Source organism: Lampetra fluviatilis, chromosome 41 (genome assembly GCF_964198595.1).
Source record: "Lampetra fluviatilis chromosome 41, kcLamFluv1.1, whole genome shotgun sequence".
Taxonomy (NCBI): domain Eukaryota; kingdom Metazoa; phylum Chordata; class Hyperoartia; order Petromyzontiformes; family Petromyzontidae; genus Lampetra; species Lampetra fluviatilis.
The window spans coordinates 2,678,598-2,700,342 of record NC_136315.1 but is presented as its reverse complement, the minus strand read 5'-3'; the positions used below and the strand labels follow the sequence as shown (position 1 = coordinate 2,700,342).

Here is a 21,745-nt window from a genome sequence, read left to right as displayed (position 1 = left end):
ATCACCGCACGGGGCCCCCTCTGAATCTCAAAGCGAGAGCGCCCGGTGACGTCACTGGAGGCCGACCGTCGTCTGAGAATCTCGGGGCGCGCGACGCGGAAGTCTTCGAGGGACGTCCCAGAGACTCCTCGCTGCTGCTGCTCGCTCGCTGCTCGCTCGGGGGGAGAATCTCGGAGCTCCGTGGGGGAATCTGCCGCACGTGGAGCTCTGCACCAGCCAGGGGTTTGTTGCAAGATTCCTCGCCACGCCGTCCAAGACCCCACGAACTCCATCTGCCGAGTGAGGGAGGTGGTGGCACCGCGACCCTCCCCTACCCCCAGCGCCCCGCGCAGAGATCGGACATCACTCCCCCGCATCCTCCACCACCCGTTGCGCTTCGTCAGCTCGCTCCACGGCTGTCCAACCACCCGGGGCATGGAGTGGGAAGAGGTGAAGAAGAGGAAGATGATCGATGACGGTACGAAGGGCGTGAGAGCGGGAGAGTGATAGGGTGGGAGAGTGTGAGAGTGAGTGGGAGAGTGGGTGGGAGAATGAGAGAGTGAGTGGGAGAGCCAGAGAGTGGGAGAGTGAGAGAGAGAGTGGGAGAGTGAGTGAGAGAGTGGGAGAGTGAGAGAGTGGGAGAATGAGAGAGTGGGAGAATGAGTGAGTGGGAGAATGAGAGAGTGGGAGAATGAGAGAGTGGGAGAATGAGAGAGTGGGAGAATGAGAGAGTGGGAGAATGAGAGAGTGGGAGAATGAGAGAGTGGGAGAATGAGAGAGTGGGAGAATGAGAGAGTGGGTGGGAGCGTGAGAGAGTGGAAGAGTGGGATCGAGAGAGTGAGATTAAGAGTGGGATCGTGAGTGGGAGAATGAGAGAGTGTGAGAGTGGGATCGTGAGTGGGATTGAGAGTGAGTGAGAGAGTGGGAGAATGAGAGAGTGAGTGGGAACGAGAGAGTGAAAGAGTGGGATCGTGAGTGGGAGGGTGTAAGAGTGGGATGGGATCGTGAGTGGGAGGGTGTAAGAGTGGGATGGGATCGTGAGTAGGAGAGTGTAAGAGTGGGATGGGATCGTGAGTGGGAGAGTGTAAGAGTGGGATGGGATCGTGAGTGGGAGAGTGTAAGAGTGGGATGGGATCGTGAGTGGGAGAGTGTAAGAGTGGGATGGGATCGTGAGTGGGAGGGTGTAAGAGTGGCATGGGATCGTGAGTGGGAGAGTGTAAGAGTGGGATGGGATCGTGAGTGGGAGAGTGTAAGAGTGGCATGGGATCGTGAGTGGGAGAGTGTAAGAGTGGGATGGGATCGTGAGTGGGAGAGTGTAAGAGTGGCATGGGATCGTGAGTGGGAGGGTGTAAGAGTGGGATGGGATCGTGAGTGGGAGAGTGTAAGAGTGGCATGGGATCGTGAGTGGGAGGGTGTAAGAGTGGGATGGGATCGTGAGTGGGAGAGTGTAAGAGTGGGATGGGATCGTGAGTGGGAGAGTGTAAGAGTGGGATGGGATCGTGAGTGGGAGGGTGTAAGAGTGGCATGGGATCGTGAGTGGGAGAGTGTAAGAGTGGGATGGGATCGTGAGTGGGAGAGTGTAAGAGTGGGATGGGATCGTGAGTGGGAGAGTGTAAGAGTGGGATGGGATCGTGAGTGGGAGAGTGTAAGAGTGGCATGGGATCGTGAGTGGGAGAGTGTAAGAGTGGGATGGGATCGTGAGTGGGAGGGGAGGGGCTGTGATATGACAGCAGCAGCAATAACAAAGCTGAGGGGTGGAGTGGTGGTGCAGTGGTTAGCGCAATGCGCGACCAACCCGACCACCCGAGTTCGATTCCCGCTCAGGGCTAAAGTTAGTGGCGTATACTGTACATAGTGTACATATTGTACATGAATCGAACCCGGGGCTTCCCCTCCCTGACTCGCTCGGACCAGCGTGGGGAAGTATGGTCGAGGGATGTTAGTTAAGACGAGCATTTCCCTTTGTTTGTACATTACACGGATACGAACATTGCCTAATTGGCACACGTAAGTTGTGTGTTTACATACGAGTTGCAGGTCACCATATGCTGCACTTACATTGCCCATAGACTAACACTGCCCATAGACTAACATTGCCCATAGACTTACATTGCCCATAGACTAACACTGCCCATAGACTAACACTGCCCATAGGCTAATACTACCCATAGACTAACACTACCCATAGACTAACACTGCCCATACACTAACATTGCCCATAGACTAACACTGCCCATACACTAACATTGCCCATGAACGTACATTGCCCATAGACTTACATTGCCCATAAACTTATATTGCCCATAAACTTACATTGCCCCATAGCCTCACATTGCCCCATAGCCTCACATAGCCCGATTGACATATGGCCTCTTGTTTTATAGCGAGCACGGTCTCCACCCTTGATCCGTTTCGTGTCTCTGTAACTTCACAGCGACGACCATCGGTCGAAACAAAAAAAAATTAACCCGTAAAAACAAAGTTTTTCACTATAAATCCTTTATATGCGTGGCTTGAGATGGCTGCCACCTATGGGTCAGATGAATGCCTGCCACCATTAAGCAATTGGTAATTAAATATAATTGATCTTTTTCCTAAAAAGTGTAAAATTTTGGAGAAAAATTTTCACGAAAAAAACATTGTCACGCACAACGAGTCTGTGTGCAAAATGTCAGCTCGATTGGATCACGGGAAGTGGGGTAAAACACGACCGAAATATTTGCACGGTCGTAAGCAAGCAAGCAAGTGAACTTAATATAAAGGATTTAAAAACATAAAACGGCTCTGCTCGAGACGGACTCAGGCGGGGATTTTATTTTCGTGCAATATTTTTGATTCCTCGCGATAATGATGAAGATGACGACGACACGCTTGTTTTTGGAGCTCCCATTATTCTATTCTCGCTTCCACCGCTGTCGCCTTCAGTATCCGTTTCGCGTTTGCTTCTTGTGAAAGCCTCGGTGACTCCGTGCCACAATCTTGCTGCTGATACACGTGTCGTTATCCTACTAGAGACGGATGTTTGGGTTAAATCGCGTTAATATAAATGTGTCGTTAAACCCGCAATCACCCGACACATTTAAATTTACGCGATTTAACCCCCCCCCCCCCCAAAAAAACCCCTCTATTTTGGTCGCGAAAGGCTGCGTGTCAAATTCTTGCTTTTATGATCACCTCGGCTAAACAAACACGACAAATAGTCGCGAGCCTTGAACTTCCACATTCCTATGACGGGGGGTGTCAGTTTATCCATAACACGAACTACTGCTGGCTTACCACAAAGTGGTGCCGTTTTATCGACCCCGGAGTGATGATGGTGATGATGGGCGGCTAGGGCGGTATAATAATTATCATTTTGACGGTTAATTGATTCCTGGCCACGGCTAACAGCATTGACCGTCGTGGTGAAGTATGGTCAAACAGGCACCATGACCAAACCCCCAGCGTGGAGAGGCATTCATCCAGCAAAAATGCGAAATATTTTTATTTTTGTGTTACAAAGAACATCAACATTCTACAAATGCTCCGCTTTGTTTTCGTGCGTGTGTGTGTGTTTAGAGGTCGCGTCGATTCGAGATTTCTTCTCGTGTGACAATGTTTCATTTAGCGAATTGCAAAGTCCCTAAGCCAAGCGGTTGCTTCCGTTCTCCGCTGTGTTGAGGGCGAGTCGGATCGGGCAGACTTCTAGGATGTTTGGAGCATGGCTTGCTGCACCCCCCCCCCCCCCCATGGCACGTGTCGTGACTCGCTCGCTCTTATGCCCCATCGGTGGAGGGTGGCGAGGAATTGGCCCGTGAGCAGTTCCGAACCTGTTGAGGATGGACCCACTCTTTCCTGTGGAGGTTGAAACCAGGGGGTGGGGGGGGGTAACGAGACACTTGTTTGCCAGGTCTGGCGACTCCCATTCTTGTGCCACGGGTGAGATTTGTGTTCAAGTCGTGAGTAAGTGGGTTCAAGTTCATTTATTAGGTATAGCCCTGTGAGCCATTCGGCTCTTGAATCGGGTGCAACCGCAACAAACAAAAAACTAAAACATGAACAAAAACATCTTAAAGTGAATATGTGACTAAGTGCAAACAGAAAATCCAAGAAAAGACAGCAAAATATTGCAGAAAAAAAACACCGTACACCAACGCTGTGTGCAAACATCCCAGTGGGATGCAAGTCAAACAACAACAACCATAAGACAACTTAGATTAAGGCCATCAGTCTTACTCTGTACTACAACAAACAAACGCCCTGCCCAGTACCATCGCGGCTCCTGAGCTCTGGGTATCATTTCGGCGATACGATTTCACAATTTTTCATATCGGGGTTTTCTGCTTTGATGGACTTCGAATATTTAAAAAAACACGGCCCAGCGGTTAAACGCTTCGCAGCTACGTGCAGAGATTCGCGGTTCGACCCCAGCAGGCCGCCCCGCTCAGTATCGCGGAGTGTATTCATCATCCCGCGCCTCCGATTAGCACCGTTAGCTACGCATTGTGCGAAACAAATTCAAGATACGTACACCACCTATGCTCTACTGAATGTCCAAATCCGCTCAAGGCTCCCGTAAAGCAGCGATTTCCTTGTAGCCACCTCCACTCGGAATCCCTCCTCTCACCCGCCAACCCCGCTGTGACTACAGACGCTGCTCCTCCTCCTCCTCCACGCAAGCTCCTTCCTCCTCTCATCTCCCTCTCTTCCCCTCTCATCGTCGTCATCATCGTCTCCACCCTCTCATCATCCTCCTCGAGATCTTGGTCATTCCTTCCCCTCCACCGCCACCTTCCCGCACGCCTGCATCTTGAGCGGACGCGTTTGCATCTTGAGCCGTGACTTCCACTTCCTCCTCCCGTTCTTTGTCCGTCTCGAGGGACTTCCGTCCCGGCCTCCATCCCCTTCTCTCTCGCGTACCGGTCTCTTCCTGCCCCCCCCCAAACCCCCCCTCGTCCATTCTCTCCGCGTGTCTCCTTTTTTTTACGATCAGTGGAAACAAGAAGATGCTCGGTGTATTCGGCACTTTGCTTCGTTCATCATTTCGTATTTTTTTTTTATAATTTACATTTTTCAACTTTGCTTTATGTAAACCCCCACCTCTCGCTCACTCTCTCGCGTCTCTCCTCTCTCCTTCCCGTGGTACGCGTCACAGACCAAGCCGCTTTGTATGTCCCTCCACTTGCCACGACCTTCAATTCTTGTTTTGTTTTGCACAATCGCATGAACGATCATTATTGGATATGGGGGGGGGGGGGCACGTTCAACATCGATGTCGCGTTCCGAGTCGTGCGCTCTCGTGCGCCGGACGTTAAGCGCGGTGGGCGGTAGGGGGCAGTGCAGCATCACGTGGCGCTGTGTGCTGCTCGAGAAAGAGAATCGTCTTCATCTCAGACAGTGCAGGAGGAATCAGATGAGCCGTGAAGCACTTTGTTTCACAGACGTCCAGTAGGGGTCACGCGGTCGGCAAAGAACACAACAACAACAACAAACACGATGGGAATGCAACATCGAGGAAACGATTGGCAAGTCCCTGTAAATAAATAAAAGTAGACATTGCATCAGGGCAAACATCCCTGCCGATTGCGGAGAGATATATGTATGAACGATGCATTGTGTTCTTGGTTCTTTCGGTAAAGTTACGTAGAAGGGCAATAATAAAATAATTACATTTAAACATAATTAAATAATACAATTCTCACGACGTTTCGGCCACAACGTAAGCAGCCGTCCTCGGGTGAAGAACAAAGCTGTCGGAAAGACAGCGTCCTAATGAACACTGCTAAGCTTGGCAGCGTATTTTAAGCTGGGTGGGAGGAGGGAAGCGCCTTGACAAAGGAGTTTACATATGTTCATGGGGACGCTGTCTTTCCGACAGCTCTGTTTCTTCACCTGAGGACGGCTGCTTGAGTTGTGGCCGAAACGTCGAGAGAATTTTATTTTATTATGTTTTATTTTTATTCTTTTATTATTTCCCTTCTACGTGACTTTACCGAAAGAGCCAAGAATATGAATCCCTGCAGTCACGAAAGCTTTAAATCAAAAAAATATGCATTGTGTATTTATATATTTTGTCACTAGAGTGCGCCCATACACAACTACCGTACTGTATTGTGTCGTATACAGGGTGCTTAAAAGAAATCACACATGCGACTATCGTTTTTAATGTAAAAAGAACGACTGTAACATGATAACAAATGCATGATAATAGCTTCAAAAAGTCTCCACTTGTTCGCCATCATTGTCAACGCGTGCCTGGAATCTTCTCCAGGTGGTCTCCAGAGCCCGGAAGGTGGCACATTTCTCATTCTCACATTGTTTGAAGCGCCCCCCTGTATTTAACCTCTGCCCTGAAGGACATCTGGTGACCACTATTCACACCGCCAACACCACCACCACCACAGCACAAAGACAAAGCTCCCCCGTAATGTCCTGAGCAGACCTGTTGGGGCAAGTGCCGTGAGCGAGCAGCACCTATGAAGGCCGGTGCAGAGCACGAGGGGGTGGGTGGCCAGCACCACGCCCGGCCGCCTTTGTCTCCCCAGTGCTGATTGTTACACACACTGCACCCGGGTTCTCGACTTAAGGTTGAGTCGACCTAGTAGAGAGGCCAAGAACTGGTTTGGATATTCGCCACTGATGTTTGCCATGGCCGGGAATCGAACTCAGGTGGCCGGTATATGAATGTGTTTTTACCCATTCTGGCAATAAAGCAGTTGTGTTGAAATGTTAAAACACCAAATTGAATTCTTTTGCAAGGAATAATGTCTGCGTTAACCACACACACTTTGTGGTGAGCATGAAAACAAAAAAACATGCTCTGGTAGTATATAATGCATTGTCTTTGAAACTGATTGGTCCACACCAGACAGCTTTCTTTAGAGCCTAGTCTCAAACAGTGTTAGACCAGAGGACGACGCCAAAAGGCGCACAGCACAAAGGCAATGCCACTGTCATTAAGAGCTCGGGGTGAGCAGCTACATCATGGGACCTCCATTGCCAGCATCAAAATATAAGAATAGTTTTTTACCCTTTCTGGCAATTAAACAGTTGTGTTGAGATGTCAAAACACCAAACTGAAACCTTTTGCAAGGAATCCTGTCTGCATTGACCACGCGTACTTGTGTATTCTAGATTTGAAGCTTTCGTGACTGCAAGGATTCATATTCTTAGGTTTTTTCGGTAAAGTCACGTAGGTAAAAAAATTAAAAATTAATAAAAGTAAAATAATTTTATTTTATTTTTACTTTTATTAATTAAAATTTACATTTTTTACGTACTTGTGTAGGCTACGCGGAGGGGACTTTATTTCGATGGGGGGGGGGGTTGAAGGGGGTGCGTCGGATCCCCCCCTACCCCCCACCCCCTCCCTCCTCTGCCACGTGGCTCCTCCACAGTCTCCCCTCTGTGCCGCAGGCGCTGTCGCAGCGGACGTCTCGTCACCTGGAGATCACGCGGACACAGGAGTCTTGGCAGGTGAGTGGAGACGCAGGAGGGGGAGATAGCGCGGCCTATCTCCCTCTGTCACCTCCCCCCCCCACCGCATGATCACACTCAGAGATACACCACGGACACACACTCACCATTACGACCATCAACAACAAGCGACATTCGCCACCGAGTGGCGATGACGTCACAACAGCGCTTGTGCCAGGCTAGGTGCACTTTTGAGGCCATGTGAAGTGCTGAAGGCTCACAGGGCAGACCCAGATGTCATAGGTCGACTGACTGAGATACATTGCTGCGTTTTAAACCGCACGGCGCTCCGCTCGTTGTTGTGAGCGTCGCTCCTCTGTCCTCCGTTGTTGCTGGAGGGCGACTGCCTCCAACTGCCCAGTAGTGTCCTTCACGAGCCTCCTCCTCCAGAGGCCAATCTTGACACCGCTGGTACCGCTCTTCGGCAAGTCCACTCAGCTCCACATCCCTCCGACTCTTCTCCAGCCCGTGCACAGCCGCCACCGCCGCCCGTTGAGCTTCCTCTAGGCTGACCAAACAGAACCCGTGCGGGGAATCCGGTGGCTGGGCATGCGGGCTCCGTGACCCCGGGCAAACGGAACCAAACATCAACCCCAGAATCAACCCCACTCACCAGCACCCACCAGGAAACGCAACCCAACCCTCCACCCACCCCCCACCCACCTCCTCCCCACCACCCCACACACCCACCCACCACCACCTCACACCCACCCACCACCACCTCCCCCCCACCCACCCACCACCACCTCCCCCCCACCCACCACCACCTCCCCCCCACCCACCCACCACCACCTCCTCCCCACCACCCACCTCCTCCCCACCACTCCACTCCACACACCCACCCACCACCTCCTCCTCCCCCACCCACCCACCACCACCTCCCCCCCACCCACCCACCACCACCTCCTCCCCACCACCCACCTCCTCCCCACCACTCCACACACCCACCCACCACCACCTCCTCCCCACCCACCCACCACCACCTCCTCCTCATCCTCTCCGCAACTCCCCCTCCCCACGCCCACACTCACCATTGAGGAAATGGACGAAGCCTCTGTGGGCGGTAACAAAGCGACAGCGAGCGAAGGGCATGTTTGTTGGTGGTCACGTGACCGAGAGGTGAGTCGCGAGACGCCGCCGCGAGCTCCTGGGCAGGTGAGGCGGCGCGCTCACGATCTGCTCAACATCACAACCGTCATCATCACCATCACAACCACCACCACCACCATCATCAACATCACAATCATCATCATCACTACCACCATCAACATTACTACCACCATCATCACCATCATCAACATCACAACCACCATCATCAACATCACTACCACCATCATCAACATCATCAACATCACTACCACCATCATCACCATCACAACCACCATCATCACCACGCATCATCACTACCACCACCATCATCAACATCATCATCACTACCACCATCATCATCACTACCACCATCACCATCATCAACATCACAACCACCATCATCATCACTACCACCACCATCATCAACATCATCATCATCATTACCACCACCATCATCAACATCACAACCACCACCATCACCAACATCACAATCATCATCACTACCATCATCATCATCACTACCACCATCATCACCATCACTACCACTATCATCAACATCACTACCACCATCATCACTACCACTATCATCAACATCACTACCACCATCATCACTACCACCATCATCAACATCACTATCACCATCACTACCACCGTCATCATCAAATTCACTACCACCATCACAACCACCCATCATCAACATCACTGCCACCATCATCACTACAAATTAGCACCACCATCATCACTACAAATTAGTATCACCATCACCACTACCGTTGTCACCACCGTTAACGTAACCACCATCAATCACCACCACCATTTTCATCACCACCATCATCACCATCCTCAATCATCACCATCCCCAGTTACGATCGCCATCCTCTCTATCCTCACCATCACTGAATCCAAGTGGAGTGGCGTGTTGCCACTGTGTGAAATCCCATCGCTGACGCTTGTATTGCAAGACTCTCCGCTCAAGTCAACATCATTCTCACACCACCACCATTATCACCACCATCGCCAAACCCCGTTGGAGCCACGTGGTCGCGTCTGCCGGATAACATCACCACTGTCTCTGTGCTCCCTTACAGACGCCGCCAACGTTAACGAAGTCGACTCAAACAGGTCAGTCTACCTGAGCACCACCCCCATCCCTCTCCCCCACCCCCATCCCTCTCCCCCACCCCCATCCCTCTCCCCCACCCCCATCCCTCTCCCCCACCCCCATCCCTCTCCCCCACCCCCATCCCTCTCCCCCACCCCCATCCCTCTCCCCCACCCCCATCCCTCTCCCCCACCCCCATCCCTCTCCCCCACCCCCATCCCTCTCCCCCACCCCCATCCCTCTCCCCCACCCCCATCCCTCTCCCCCACCCCCATCCCTCTCCCCCACCCCCATCCCTCTCCCCCACCCCCATCCCTCTCCCCCACCCCCATCCCTCTCCCCCACCCCCATCCCTCTCCCCCACCCCCATCCCTCTCCCCCACCCCCATCCCTCTCCCCCACCCCCATCCCTCTCCCCCACCCCCATCCCTCTCCCCCACCCCCATCCCTCTCCCCCACCCCCATCCCTCTCCCCCACCCCCATCCCTCTCCCCCACCCCCATCCCTCTCCCCCACCCCCATCCCTCTCCCCCACCCCCATCCCTCTCCCCCACCCCCATCCCTCTCCCCCACCCCCATCCCTCTCCCCCACCCCCATCCCTCTCCCCAACCCCCATCCCTCTCCCCCACCCCCATCCTTCTCCCCCACCCCCATCCTTCCCCCACCCCCCCATCCCTCCCCCCCCCATCCTTCCCCCACCCCCATCCCTCCCCCACCCCCCCCATCCCTCCCCCACCCCCCCCATCCCTCCCCCACCCCCCCCATCCCTCCCCCACCCCCCATCCCTCCCCCACCACCCCCATCCCTCCCCCACCCCCCCCATCCCTCCCCCACCCCCCCATCCCTCCCCCACCCCCCCCATCCCTCCCCCCTCATCCCTCCCCCACCCCCCCATCTCTCTCCCACTCCCCCATCCCTCCCCCCCCATCCTTCCCCCACCCCCCCCATTCTTCCCCCACCCCCCCCCATCCCTCCCCCACCCCCCCCATCCCTCCCCCACCCCCCCCCCATCCCTCCCCCACCCCCCCATCCCTCCCCCACCCCCCCCATCCCTCCCCCACCCCCCCCATCCCTCCCCCACCCCCCCATCCCTCCCCCCCATCCCTCCCCCACCCCCCCATCCCTCCCCCACCCCCCCCATCCCTCCCCCACCCCCCCATCCCTCCCCCACCCCCCCCCATCCCTCCCCCACCACCCCCATCCCTCCCCCACCCCCCCATCCCTCCCCCACCCCCCCCCATCCCTCCCCCACCCCCCCCATCCCTCCCCCACCACCCCCATCCCTCCCCCACCCATCCCTCCCTCCCCCACCCCCCCATCCCTCTCCCACTCCCCCATCCTTCTCCCCCACCCCCCCATCCCTCCCCCACGCCCCCATCCCTCCCCCCCCATCCTTCCCCCACCCCCCCCCCATTCTTCCCCCACCCCCCCCATCCCTCCCCCACCCCCCCCCATCCCTCCCCCACCCCCCCCCATCCCTCCCCCACCCCCCCCCATCCCTCCCCCACCCCCCCCATCCCTCCCCCACCCCCCCATCCCTCCCCCCCCATCCCTCCCCCACCCCCCCATCCCTCCCCCACCCCCCCCATCCCTCCCCCACCCCCCCCATCCCTCCCCCACCCCCCCATCCCTCCCCCACCACCCCCATCCCTCCCCCACCCCCCCCCATCCCTCCCCCACCCCCCCCATCCCTCCCCCACCCCCCCCATCCCTCCCCCACCCCCCCATCCCTCCCCCACCCCCCCCATCCCTCCCCCACCCCCCCATCCCTCCCCCACCCCCCCCATCCCTCCCCCACCCCCCCCATCCCTCCCCCACCCCCCCATCCCTCCCCCACCCCCACCCCCCCATCCCTCCCCCACCCCCCCCATCCCTCCCCCACCCCCCCCATCCCTCCCCCACCCCCCCATCCCTCCCCCACCCCCCCATCCCTCCCCCACCCCCCCCCATCCCTCCCCCACCCATCCCTCCCTCCCCCACCCCCCCATCCCTCCCCCACCCCCCCATATCCCTCCCCATCTCTCCCCCCCCATCCCTCCCCCCATCATCCCCCCCATCATTCCCCCCCCCATTCCCCCCCCCCACGATCCCCCCCCCACCACCCCCCCCCATCATCCCTAGACGCCCCGCGGCGTCAACACTGTGGGTGGGAGGAATTTGTCACTCGTATGCTAATGAGCATTGTACACGTCTCATGTGTATACAGTGCGTCAATTAGTATGTTATATGTGTGAATTAGCATGTTATATGTGTGAATTAGCATGTTATATGTGTGAATTAGCATGTTATATGTGTGAATTAGCATGTTATATATGTGAATTAGCATGTTATATGTGAGTGAAGTGGTACAGCCCACTCCTCCACTCGCCCACGCAGTGGCGGTTCCCTTGGCAGAGAGCGGGGTCATGGCACCAGGGAGTGGGAGAGGGGGTGGTGGTGGTGGTGTGGGAGAGAGGGGGTGGTGGTGGTGGTGGTGTGGGAGAGAGGGGGTGGTGGTGTGGGAGAGAGGGGTGGTGGTGGTGGCGGTGTGGGAGAGAGGGGTGGTGGTGGTGGTGTGGGAGAGAGGGGGGGTGGTGGTGTGGGAGAGAGGGGGTAGTGGTGGTGGTGGCGGTGTGGGAGAGAGGGGGGTAGTGGTGGTGGAGTCGGCATTATTGCTCACCGTGTTTCTGCCACTTTCGACTTCTCGCTTTACACATTGCTGCCAAGCCGATTTAGATATCAGCCGATTTGGATTTCGGCTGCCGGTCGTTCCACTTGCGATGCCCAAAGAAGGCGCCTTCTTGGCATACCGATGGGGTCCGACTTCAATATCGGGACCTTTCTAGGCAGTATCAAAATATAGCAATAGGTTTTACCCCTTTCTGGCAACAAAACAGTTGTGTTAAGATGTTAAAGCACCAAACAATATATTGTTTCAAGGAATCATGCCTGAATTAACCACACACGGTCCTTGCAGTGAACATGCAAACAAAAACATGCTCTGATCATTTGATGCAGTCTTTAAAACGGATTTCTCCACACCAGAGACAGCTTTCTTTAGAGCCGAGTCTCAAACAGTGTTAGACCAGAGGACGCCAGACAGCGAACACCCTTTTTAAATCCTTTATATTAAGTTCGCTTGCTTGCTTGCGTGCTTGCTTGCGTGCTTGCTTGCTTGCTTACGACCGTGCAAATCTTTCGGTCGTTTTTTAACCCACTTCCCGTGATCCAATCGAGCTGACATTTTCCACACAGACTCGTTGTGCGAGACAATTAATGTTCGTGAAAAAAAATTCCCAAAATTTTACACTGTTTAGGGAAAACAAATTGAATATTTAATTACCAATTGCTTAATGGTGCAATGCAATCATCTGACCCATAGGTGGCAGCCATCTCAAGCCAGAGGACGAGAGGACTCTAGCCGCCACGCATATAAAGGATTTATAGTGAAAATCTTTGTTTTTACAGGTTATACTTATTGGCGTTAATGCAGTACGCGTGAATCCTGTCTGGTATTTACACATCTTAACAACTGTTTTATTGACAGATTGTTATGTGGGTTTCGGCTTCGTCTTTTCATGTCATGCGACCTGTCCCGCCCGCGCGATCGGGAGCTCAGTTCGAGAGGGGAGACGGCTGCGTCCAACGGAGTTGACCGTCGCCCTGTGGACCCCAGTTGACGGTCAACGTCCGTCAGTGTGGTCCGTGACCTCCGCCCCACCCCCCGCCGTGATCCGTGGTTGAAGCAAATCACTCAAGATGCCGGCCAGACTTCGTTCTTTCGTACAGATTTATCGCAGCAGATTAAAAGATGTCATTTTAGATGTTGTTATCCAACTCGGGTTGTCTGTTCAGAAGCGAGAGCGGATCAACGGTTAATTCCTCCTCCTTTAAAGGCGTGAAGAAGCCGGCGGTGGCGGCGGCGGCGGTGGCGGGAGTGATTATGGTGTGGGTCGATGGTTTTGGTATTTGTGTTCGATGGCAGTCGATGATGGTGTTGGGTTTTGCGGGTCCGCCGAATCCTTTGACGGGTGCCGTCTGCGTCATCGGACGGTCGCGTCGGCCACGTGCCGCCTCGTGCCCCCTCGGTCCCCATTGGGTTGATGGTCGACCATTGGCGGGGCGTGGGAGGTTGACAACCGGTGGAGGTTCGCTGTATGAGAAATGTTTAATTGTGTTTTTTTTAGATGCTGGTGTTTCGCAGCAAGAGCAGTTTTTTTTACACAAATGCCGTCAAAGGAGGTTTTTTGTTTGTTTTTGGCGCAACGGTCCTTATGCGCGATGGATGAATGAATGAAAAAAAAACCCATCTGGTGATGATGATGGTGGTGATGATTATGACGAAGATGTGGTGAATTCTGGCTGTATGGCGTTTTATCCCCACCGAACGGAACGATCCATGCCCACCCGTGCCAACAGCGTCCCCGGATAATGAAAGCCAGACCGCCGCCGCTGCTGCTGATATGACCCAGAAACTTGAAACAGGACCAAGAGTTGGCCGCTCGCTTCACGTTTGGTCCAATATGCTGATAGACTAAACAATACACTTGCTTTTACGATACAGTACTTTGGACTCGTGCTAGTTAAAAGTAAATTATTGCTCAATATTAGGCAGCAGGCAAACCAGCCTCGCCTATCCTGTACTCCCACTTGTTGCATGCCACGCACTGGTATGCAGGCTTTATAGATTGTTGCCAAGTGCTGTTAGCGAGCGCCTATCAAGGCCACCACAACGCACGAGTGGGTGGTGTGGCTAGAACCACGCCCGACTGCTGCTTTTGTCTCCACAATTTGCTAATGTTTACATGCCCGGCATGACGCCCTCATTTAAGGCCGAGTCGACCTAGGGGATACCCCAGGAACCAGTTCAGATAATCGTCGCTCGTGTTGGCCGGGAGCCAGACTAGAACTGGGGTGGCGGGGTTTGCTGCGCAGCGCGCTAACCGCTGGGCCACCACTCCTCCACATACAAATGCAGTGAGTTCACTTGAGAGACACTAATTCAGGAAGCAACAGGTTTATTCTACGACCACAACGGGGTAACTTAGTAACCAGTAACCACAACGGGATAACTACATTACCGGTAACCACCACGGGGTAACTATATAAACAGGTCAGGTGAGTCGGCACACTGCCTGACCCACAATGCCGAGCAGGAAGACCGGAAACCGAGGGTTCCATTCCAGCAGACAGCCCCGATGGGACCCCGGGACCTCCCTTTTATGCCCCCCAGCCAACCGGGCTGCTATGTCCTCAGATGCATCCCCTCTCTGCCAGCCACCAGAACCATGCCCCCTAGGGATCCTGTCCATGACACAGCGTACCGTGCTGGCAGAGAGGGCCACTACACTCCCAGTTCCCCTCTATCCGTAACTGTCGCTAAGCGCCGTAGTGACCCATTATATGTCACTACACAAAGATCCCCCGTATAGCCTGAACGAACTGTTGGGGTTAGTGATGTTAGCGAGCACCGGCACGGCACACGAGGGGGTGGGTGGCCAGGACTACGCCCGGCCGCCTTTGTCTCCCCAGTGACGATGTTTACACACCGCACCAGATACTCATTTGAGGCTGAGTCGACCTAGAAGGGGCCCAGGACCGGTTCAGATAATCGTCACTGGTGTTGGCCGTGAGCGGGAATCGAACTCGAATCACCGGGTGCGTAGCGTAGCGCGCTAACCGCTACACCCACCGCTCCCGACTCCCCCACATACGGTCACGTACACACACACACACACTCGTAGGCCCACAGACGCTCACATCCACGCCAGCAAAGACAAACACACATGCACACCCACACAAAGGCGCACGTGTGCGCGTTGCACAACCACCCCGCTTCCGCTTTCCCGGATGTTCATCCCTGCCACCCGTCCAACCGGTCCGGTGGGTGATCGGCACCACCTGGACTGCCACATTCTACGGGCAGTGTACACCACAATAAAGACAAAGATTCCCAGTATAGCCTACAACCTACTTTTGGGGCAAGTGCTGTTTGCAAGTAGCACCTTTGAAGGCCAACACGGTACACGAGGTTGTGGTTGGCCGTGAGCGGGAATCGAACTCGAGCCACTGGGTTCGTAGCGCAGCGTGCTAACCGCTGCACCACCGCTCCCCACACACACACAGACACACCGCACACATACGCGCACACACACCAACCTGGCAGGACCCTCCTGACAAAGAATCTCGAGGCTCCATGCGGCTGTGCTGGGTAATCGAGCGGACTCGTAATGATATCGAAATCAATAATCTGTGTTGTCTCTGTGACGCAGCATTATGGACCCTCAACTGGAGTACAACATGAACCATGCATCTCGGGGGCTGGCGCTGATCTTCAACCACGAGAACTTTCACTGGACCCTGCGTCTGAATCAGCGCCGTGGCACGCAGGCCGACTCCAACAACCTCGAGCGCAGGCGAGTGCACCCCCCTCCCTCACCCCCCCCCCCCCCCCATGTTGTGATTAGTTGACATGCTGCGTTGAGTGACGCGACTGACCGTGAGCGGTTGACGTGCTGGACTGGTGTGGAGTGTTTGACCCCTGACCCTCGCTGTGTCCAGGCTGCGTAATCTGGGGTTCACGGTGCGCGTCCACAAAGACATCTGCACCACGGAGTTCCACCAGGTCATCCTTCAGGGTGAGCTCTCTGACCGCGCCCCCCCCCACCCCCCGCTCTCATAGGAGATGGTTAATAGGTCAAGAGGTCATCGTGGCCAATTCTCTTGATAGCGTCAAGCTGGACTCTTGCTCCCTCATGCTAGATACCTTCAAGACCCACTCTTAAAGTCCCCGTCCATCTGTTTTCTCTCCATCCATCCGTCTGACTTAGATTTTTGTCCGCACATCCGTCTGTCTCTCTCTCTTCGTCCATCCACGTGTCTGTCTGAAAAGTCTGTTTGACTGTCTGCCCGTGGATATCTCCATCTGCGCATCATCCATCTACCCATCCATCTGGCCGTCTTTCCACGTGGCTGTCTCTCCTTGGGTCCATCTTGCACCGTCTGTCTGTTCATTCGTCCGATTGTCTACTGCCTGCCCCTCTGTCTGTCCATTTAACTGCCTGTCCGTCTGTCTCTCCGTGCATCTGGCCGTGTGTCTATATGTCCGTGTGGCCACATGTCCATTTGCCTGTGTCCGTGTGCCCGTGTTTGCATGTCCATGTGCCTGCATATCCGTGTTCCCCTGTGCCCACGTGTTTGCGTGCCCATGTTCCCGTGTACCCACGTGTTTGCGTGCTCATGCCCCCATGTACCCATGCGCATCCTCGCGCCCGCCCGCGCCAGCTGCCAAGGCGGACCATTCGGGCTTTGACTGCTTCGTGTGCGCGGTGTTCACGCACGGCGAGCCCGGCATACTCTACACCAAGGACGGCCTCGTCAAAACCAACGACATCCTGGAGCAGTTTCGCGGCACGGAGTGCCCCTCGCTCGTCGGCAAGCCCAAGATCTTCATCTTCCAGGTGCGGACACGCGTGTGGCGTGCGGACGCGTGTGACGTATGTACACGTGTGACGTGTGTACACGCGTGACGTGCGTACGCGTGTGACGTGTGTACACGTGCTTGCGTACGCGTGTAACGTGCGTACACGTGCGTGCGTCCGTGTGCAGGCGTGCCGCGGGGACAAGCACGATGAGCCGGTGCTGGTGGAGACGGACGCGGTGGACCACTTCCTGGTGCCCGAGGAGAACGTGGTGGTGGCCGACGCCGGCATCGCCCCCACGCTGCCCTCCGCAGCGGACTTCCTGCTCTGCTACTCCGTGGCCGAAGGTGCGCGAGGGTGGCGGCGGTGACGGTGGCGGTGACGACGGCGGTGACGGTGGCGGTGACGGCGGCGGTGGTGTCGGTGGTGGTGGCGGTGATGGTGGCGGTGATGGTGGTCGTGATGGTGGTCGTGGTGATGTTGATGGTGATTGTGCTCGTGCTGGTGATAGTGATGGTGACAGTGATGGTGGTAGTGATGACCATAATGAAGATGAAACACATGATGACCATGAGAATGATGGTGATAATATCAATGACCACAACAGCGACAACAATGTCCTGTTCCTCCCCACCCCACTGTTGCCCACCCGCTCTGTCCCTCCGCGACTCTCTCTCTCTGTCTCTCCACCACTCTCTCTCTCTGTCTCTCCCTCCGTGACTCTCTCTGTCTGTCTTACTGCAACTCTCTCTCTCTGTCTCTCCGTGACTCTCTCTCTCGCTCACTCTACCTCACCGCAACTCCTCTCTCTCTCTCTCTCGCCCGCCCCGCGGCAGGCTACTACTCTCACCGCGAGACGGTGAACGGCTCGTGGTACATCCAGGACCTGGTGACGGCGCTGGAGCGCCACGGCTCGGAGCTGGAGCTGCTGGAGCTGCTGACGCTCGTCAACCGCATGGTGGCCGCGCGCTGCGTCGACCGCTCCAACGACATCAAATCGCTGGGCAAGAAGCAGGTGCCCTGCTTCCTGTCCATGCTGACCCGCAAGCTCTACTTCCGGGTCAAGCAACCGACCAATCAGATCGCCTAAACAAGCGGGCGGCAGCGGCCGCGGCGGAGAGACCCCGGCGCGCGCCGGGCGGGCGACCCGGGGCGGCGCCGGGTGACTTGTACGGCGCAGCGGACGGGAGGCCACCGGAAAGTTGGGCGGCGACGGCCGACAAGGCGCCCCGACTCACCAGGGCCGCAGGCCGACCGGGGCGGGGGGGGGGGTTGCCGTCTGTGTCCAGGTTTTTGAGGAGGTAGACGTCGACTCGTGGTGGTGGGGGGAGGGTGGTGGCGGGGGGGGGGGGGTAAGGAAATCTGTAAGAAGTTTTCTCAGGAGCAGTCCGGGTTTTTTTTGTGTCGCTTGGGTAATGATTGTCACGACGATGAGAGCAGGAGTAGGAACGCCGCAACACTCCAGACGGCGATAACCTTGTAGCTACGCAAGCCCGAAGGCTGTGTGCCGGAGGCTGTACGGCGACGAGTTTGCAATTTCATTGAACGAGAAGTGAAAATAAAAAGCCTCTAAGGTTCCGGTGGAGCGACGCCGTCGCCGCATGGCGTTGTCACGGCAGCGTCGCCATGGCGAGCGTCGCCATGGCGAACGTTGCTGCGGCTTTTTAACTGGCAACTGCATCGCCAAACGAAAACTGCCCGAGCGACCGGCTTAACCGTTCGCCAAGATCAACGGGGTGAGCGGCAGTGAGATCAGCGGGCTGTTTTGCCCAACCAACCACGGGGAATCCAGTTGACGGGAGACGGACCAGCTGACCGTTCACAGGGGCACGGTGCCAACCAAATAGATATATATAAATACTTGGGGGGCACTGCACCTCATTAATTTTCGCCCGTATCCTTGGGGTTATGGGGACATGGTTTAAGGGCTTCTGGTTATGTCTAAGGGACAGGGGTTAGGGATAGGGTTACAGGTTCGGTATTAGGGATAGGATTGAGGGTCAGGGGTCAGGCATTCGGGATTTATGTATGTTGAACTTCTTTCATACCGTATGTAGTCAACCGTGCTAATTGGAGGGGTAAGAGTAGGGAGTAGCAGCGAGACATCACAGGTAGGGTTTAAGGCTCGCGATAAGGCTAGGGGTTAGGCCTTGAGATCGGAGTTAGGTTTAGGGGCTATGGTTTAGGGTTAGACCCGACGTTCGCTCGAGACCAAACAGAGAAAACATTTCACAAGAGCTTTTACAAAGGTTCTTATTGAAATTACACGGACGGGAGACAAATGAGCAACGAGACATTTTGCTCGGCTAGAAAACAACACGAGGCTTGGAAAACATTGTCGAGGGAGTACCGACGGTCAGAGCGATGCGCGCTCCGGGTTGGTGGGGAGGGGGGGAGTGGCGATCGCGCGTAACGAAACGAAACGTCGCGGGACATAATGCACGTACGTCAAACTTCTTTCACCACCGTACGTAGTAGCGCGGCTCTTTAGCTTAGGGAACCCGCCCCCACACCCGCCCCTACCCCCACCCTCGCCCCCGCCCCCACCCCCGCCCCCACCCCCGCCCCCCCCCCACCTTCAGATACACTCCACGCTGGGGTCACGACCCTCCCCGGTTGCTCGAGTCGCAGTGGAGCGGAGGAATCCGCTCGCCCGCGCCGGACTCCAACCGAGGGTCTCAACGGTGCGGGCTCAGCGTCTCTGTGAGCCGCCCGTCCGTCCGTCGCCCCCCACGCGCTACTCTGATTGGTTAATATTTGTTTACGTGTTTGTGTGTATGTGTGTGTGTGTAACTGGTCTTGATGGGTCTTAGTTGAATGATTTTTAAAATTAGATGTTTAATGATGTTGAGAATTTAAACCCGTGCCCTGCTTCCTTCTGAACCGCACCCCCCTACTGGACATCTGTGAAAAAAAACTTAATAGCTCACTGGATTTCTCCAGGATAAATAAAGATTCAGATTCTGGTCAAGCCTTGGTAACTAACAAAGTACTTTGTCCACACTCTTGGAACCTCCTTTGCCAGTAGCCTAATATGATAAAAAAATTTTACCCTTTTATCTGGCAACAAAACTGACACTTTTTTTTTAATGCTTACCCCGAGCTCTCATACGCTGATGGTGCATTGTTTTTGAGTTGTGCGCCTTTTGGTGTCATCTGGTCCAACACCAGAAAAGCTGTCTCGGGTGTGGACCAATCAATTTCAAGGACAGTGCATATATTATCAGAGTTGTGTTTTTTTTTGCATTCCGACCACAGTTATTGTGGTCAATGCAAACATGACTCCTTGTAAAAAAGGTGTCAGTTTTGTTGCCAGATAAAAGGGTAAAAAAACAATTATCATATTTTGCTACTGGCAAAGGAGGTTCAAATGGTGCAAATGCTTACCCCGAGCTCTCATACTCTGATGGTGCATTGTTTTTGAGTTGTGCGCCTTTTGGCATCATCTGGTCCAACACCATGTGAGACTAGGCTCTAAGAAAAGCTGTCTCGGGTGTGGACCAATCAATTTCAAAAACAGTGCATACATTATCAGAGTTGTGTTTTTTTTGCATTCCGACCACAGGTATTGTGGTCAATGCAAACATGACTCCTTGTAAAAAAGGTGTCACTTTTGTTGCCAGATAAAAGGGTAAAAAACCAATTATCATACTTTGTCCACGTTGTCGCACTGTATTGAGAATCCATGGGTAAAGTGAGCGAGTCGGTGTGTTTATTGGGTTCACTGTTCAGTCATCGGTGGTGAGACGATAGTTGCTAGCGGGCAGGGCGGTCGTGCGGAGGTAACGCTTGTGCCTCACAGCAAGAAGTACCTGGGTTGGATTCCCTATTCGGGTGCCTCTGTGTAGTTTGTATGTTCTCCCGCTGCGTTCTGCGTGGGTTTCCTCCGGGTTCTCCAATTTCTACCTGTGGATACAAACTAAAAAAGCTCGCACAATGCAACTGGCAGTGGCCAAAACATCCCAAGGCTGAAACGTTCCCCGCACACTACCCAGTTGAGTTTACACAGCAGCAGCAGCATCGCCCCCTCCCGCTACGAAAACTTGGCAGGATCCTTCTGGAAACAGAGTCGCGAGACTCGGCTGCCTCTCACGCCGATCCACAGGCCACCCCCCCCACCCCCACAGCTCCCCCCCCCCCCCACCACTGCCCCCCGCTGCCCCCACTGCCCCCACTGCCCCCACTGCCCCCACTGCCCCCACTGCCCCCGCCACCAACGATGCTGCTGCCGACGACGCCGCCGGTCGTCCTATTCTTTGGCCGGAGTTGAAATTGTTTTTCTTTTTTAATCCGTCGAAATAAATTTTTTTTAAATTGAAGATTATACATTTTTTTTATTGTTGGCCCCGCGTGGCTTGTGGGTACGTAAATGTTTTGCTTGGCTCTCCGCTTGCGCCGTTCGTGATTAAACGGTCGGGATTCACCGATTGTCGTCTCGTTGCCGGTCTTTGAAGTGATGCGGCCCGAGTGGTGGCGCGCTCGCCGAGACCAGTGGCGGCCACCCTGGTTAATACTGTGGTGTGACGTCATCATCGTCGCACGCAGCATCATCGCACACAGGATCATCGCACACAGCATCATCACACGTAATGTCGAATACACGTGGCGTGTATTGACCACGGCATTTGTTAAAGACCAGTCGTCCATGCGTGCCGGCATCCTGGTCCAAGGTTGGTAAGTTCCTCAACTCGCAGGCTCTATTAACTATTTTTTATTTTA

The 21,745-nt window shown here is 54.9% G+C and overlaps 1 protein-coding gene across 3 annotated transcripts; it reads left to right on the top strand.

The window, feature by feature from the left end:
- The first annotated feature begins 35 nt into the window (after window positions 1-35).
- CASP6 (caspase 6) lies at window positions 36-21,453 on the top strand. Of its 3 annotated transcripts, none has more exons than XM_078875312.1 (8): window positions 36-457; window positions 7,375-7,434; window positions 9,612-9,645; window positions 15,878-16,021; window positions 16,167-16,243; window positions 16,890-17,065; window positions 17,214-17,373; window positions 17,863-21,453. In XM_078875312.1, exons 1-8 carry the CDS (start codon window positions 415-417, stop codon window positions 18,114-18,116), a joined length of 948 nt encoding a protein of 315 aa, XP_078731438.1. In that variant the 5' UTR covers window positions 36-414; the 3' UTR covers window positions 18,117-21,453. The 3 variants fall into 3 exon arrangements, with proteins under 3 accessions (XP_078731438.1, XP_078731439.1, XP_078731441.1); XM_078875313.1 differs by having other exon boundaries at window positions 440-457; window positions 7,356-7,434; XM_078875315.1 differs by lacking the exons at window positions 36-457; window positions 7,375-7,434 and adding an exon at window positions 8,471-8,589.
- Window positions 21,454-21,745: the final 292 nt, after the last annotated feature.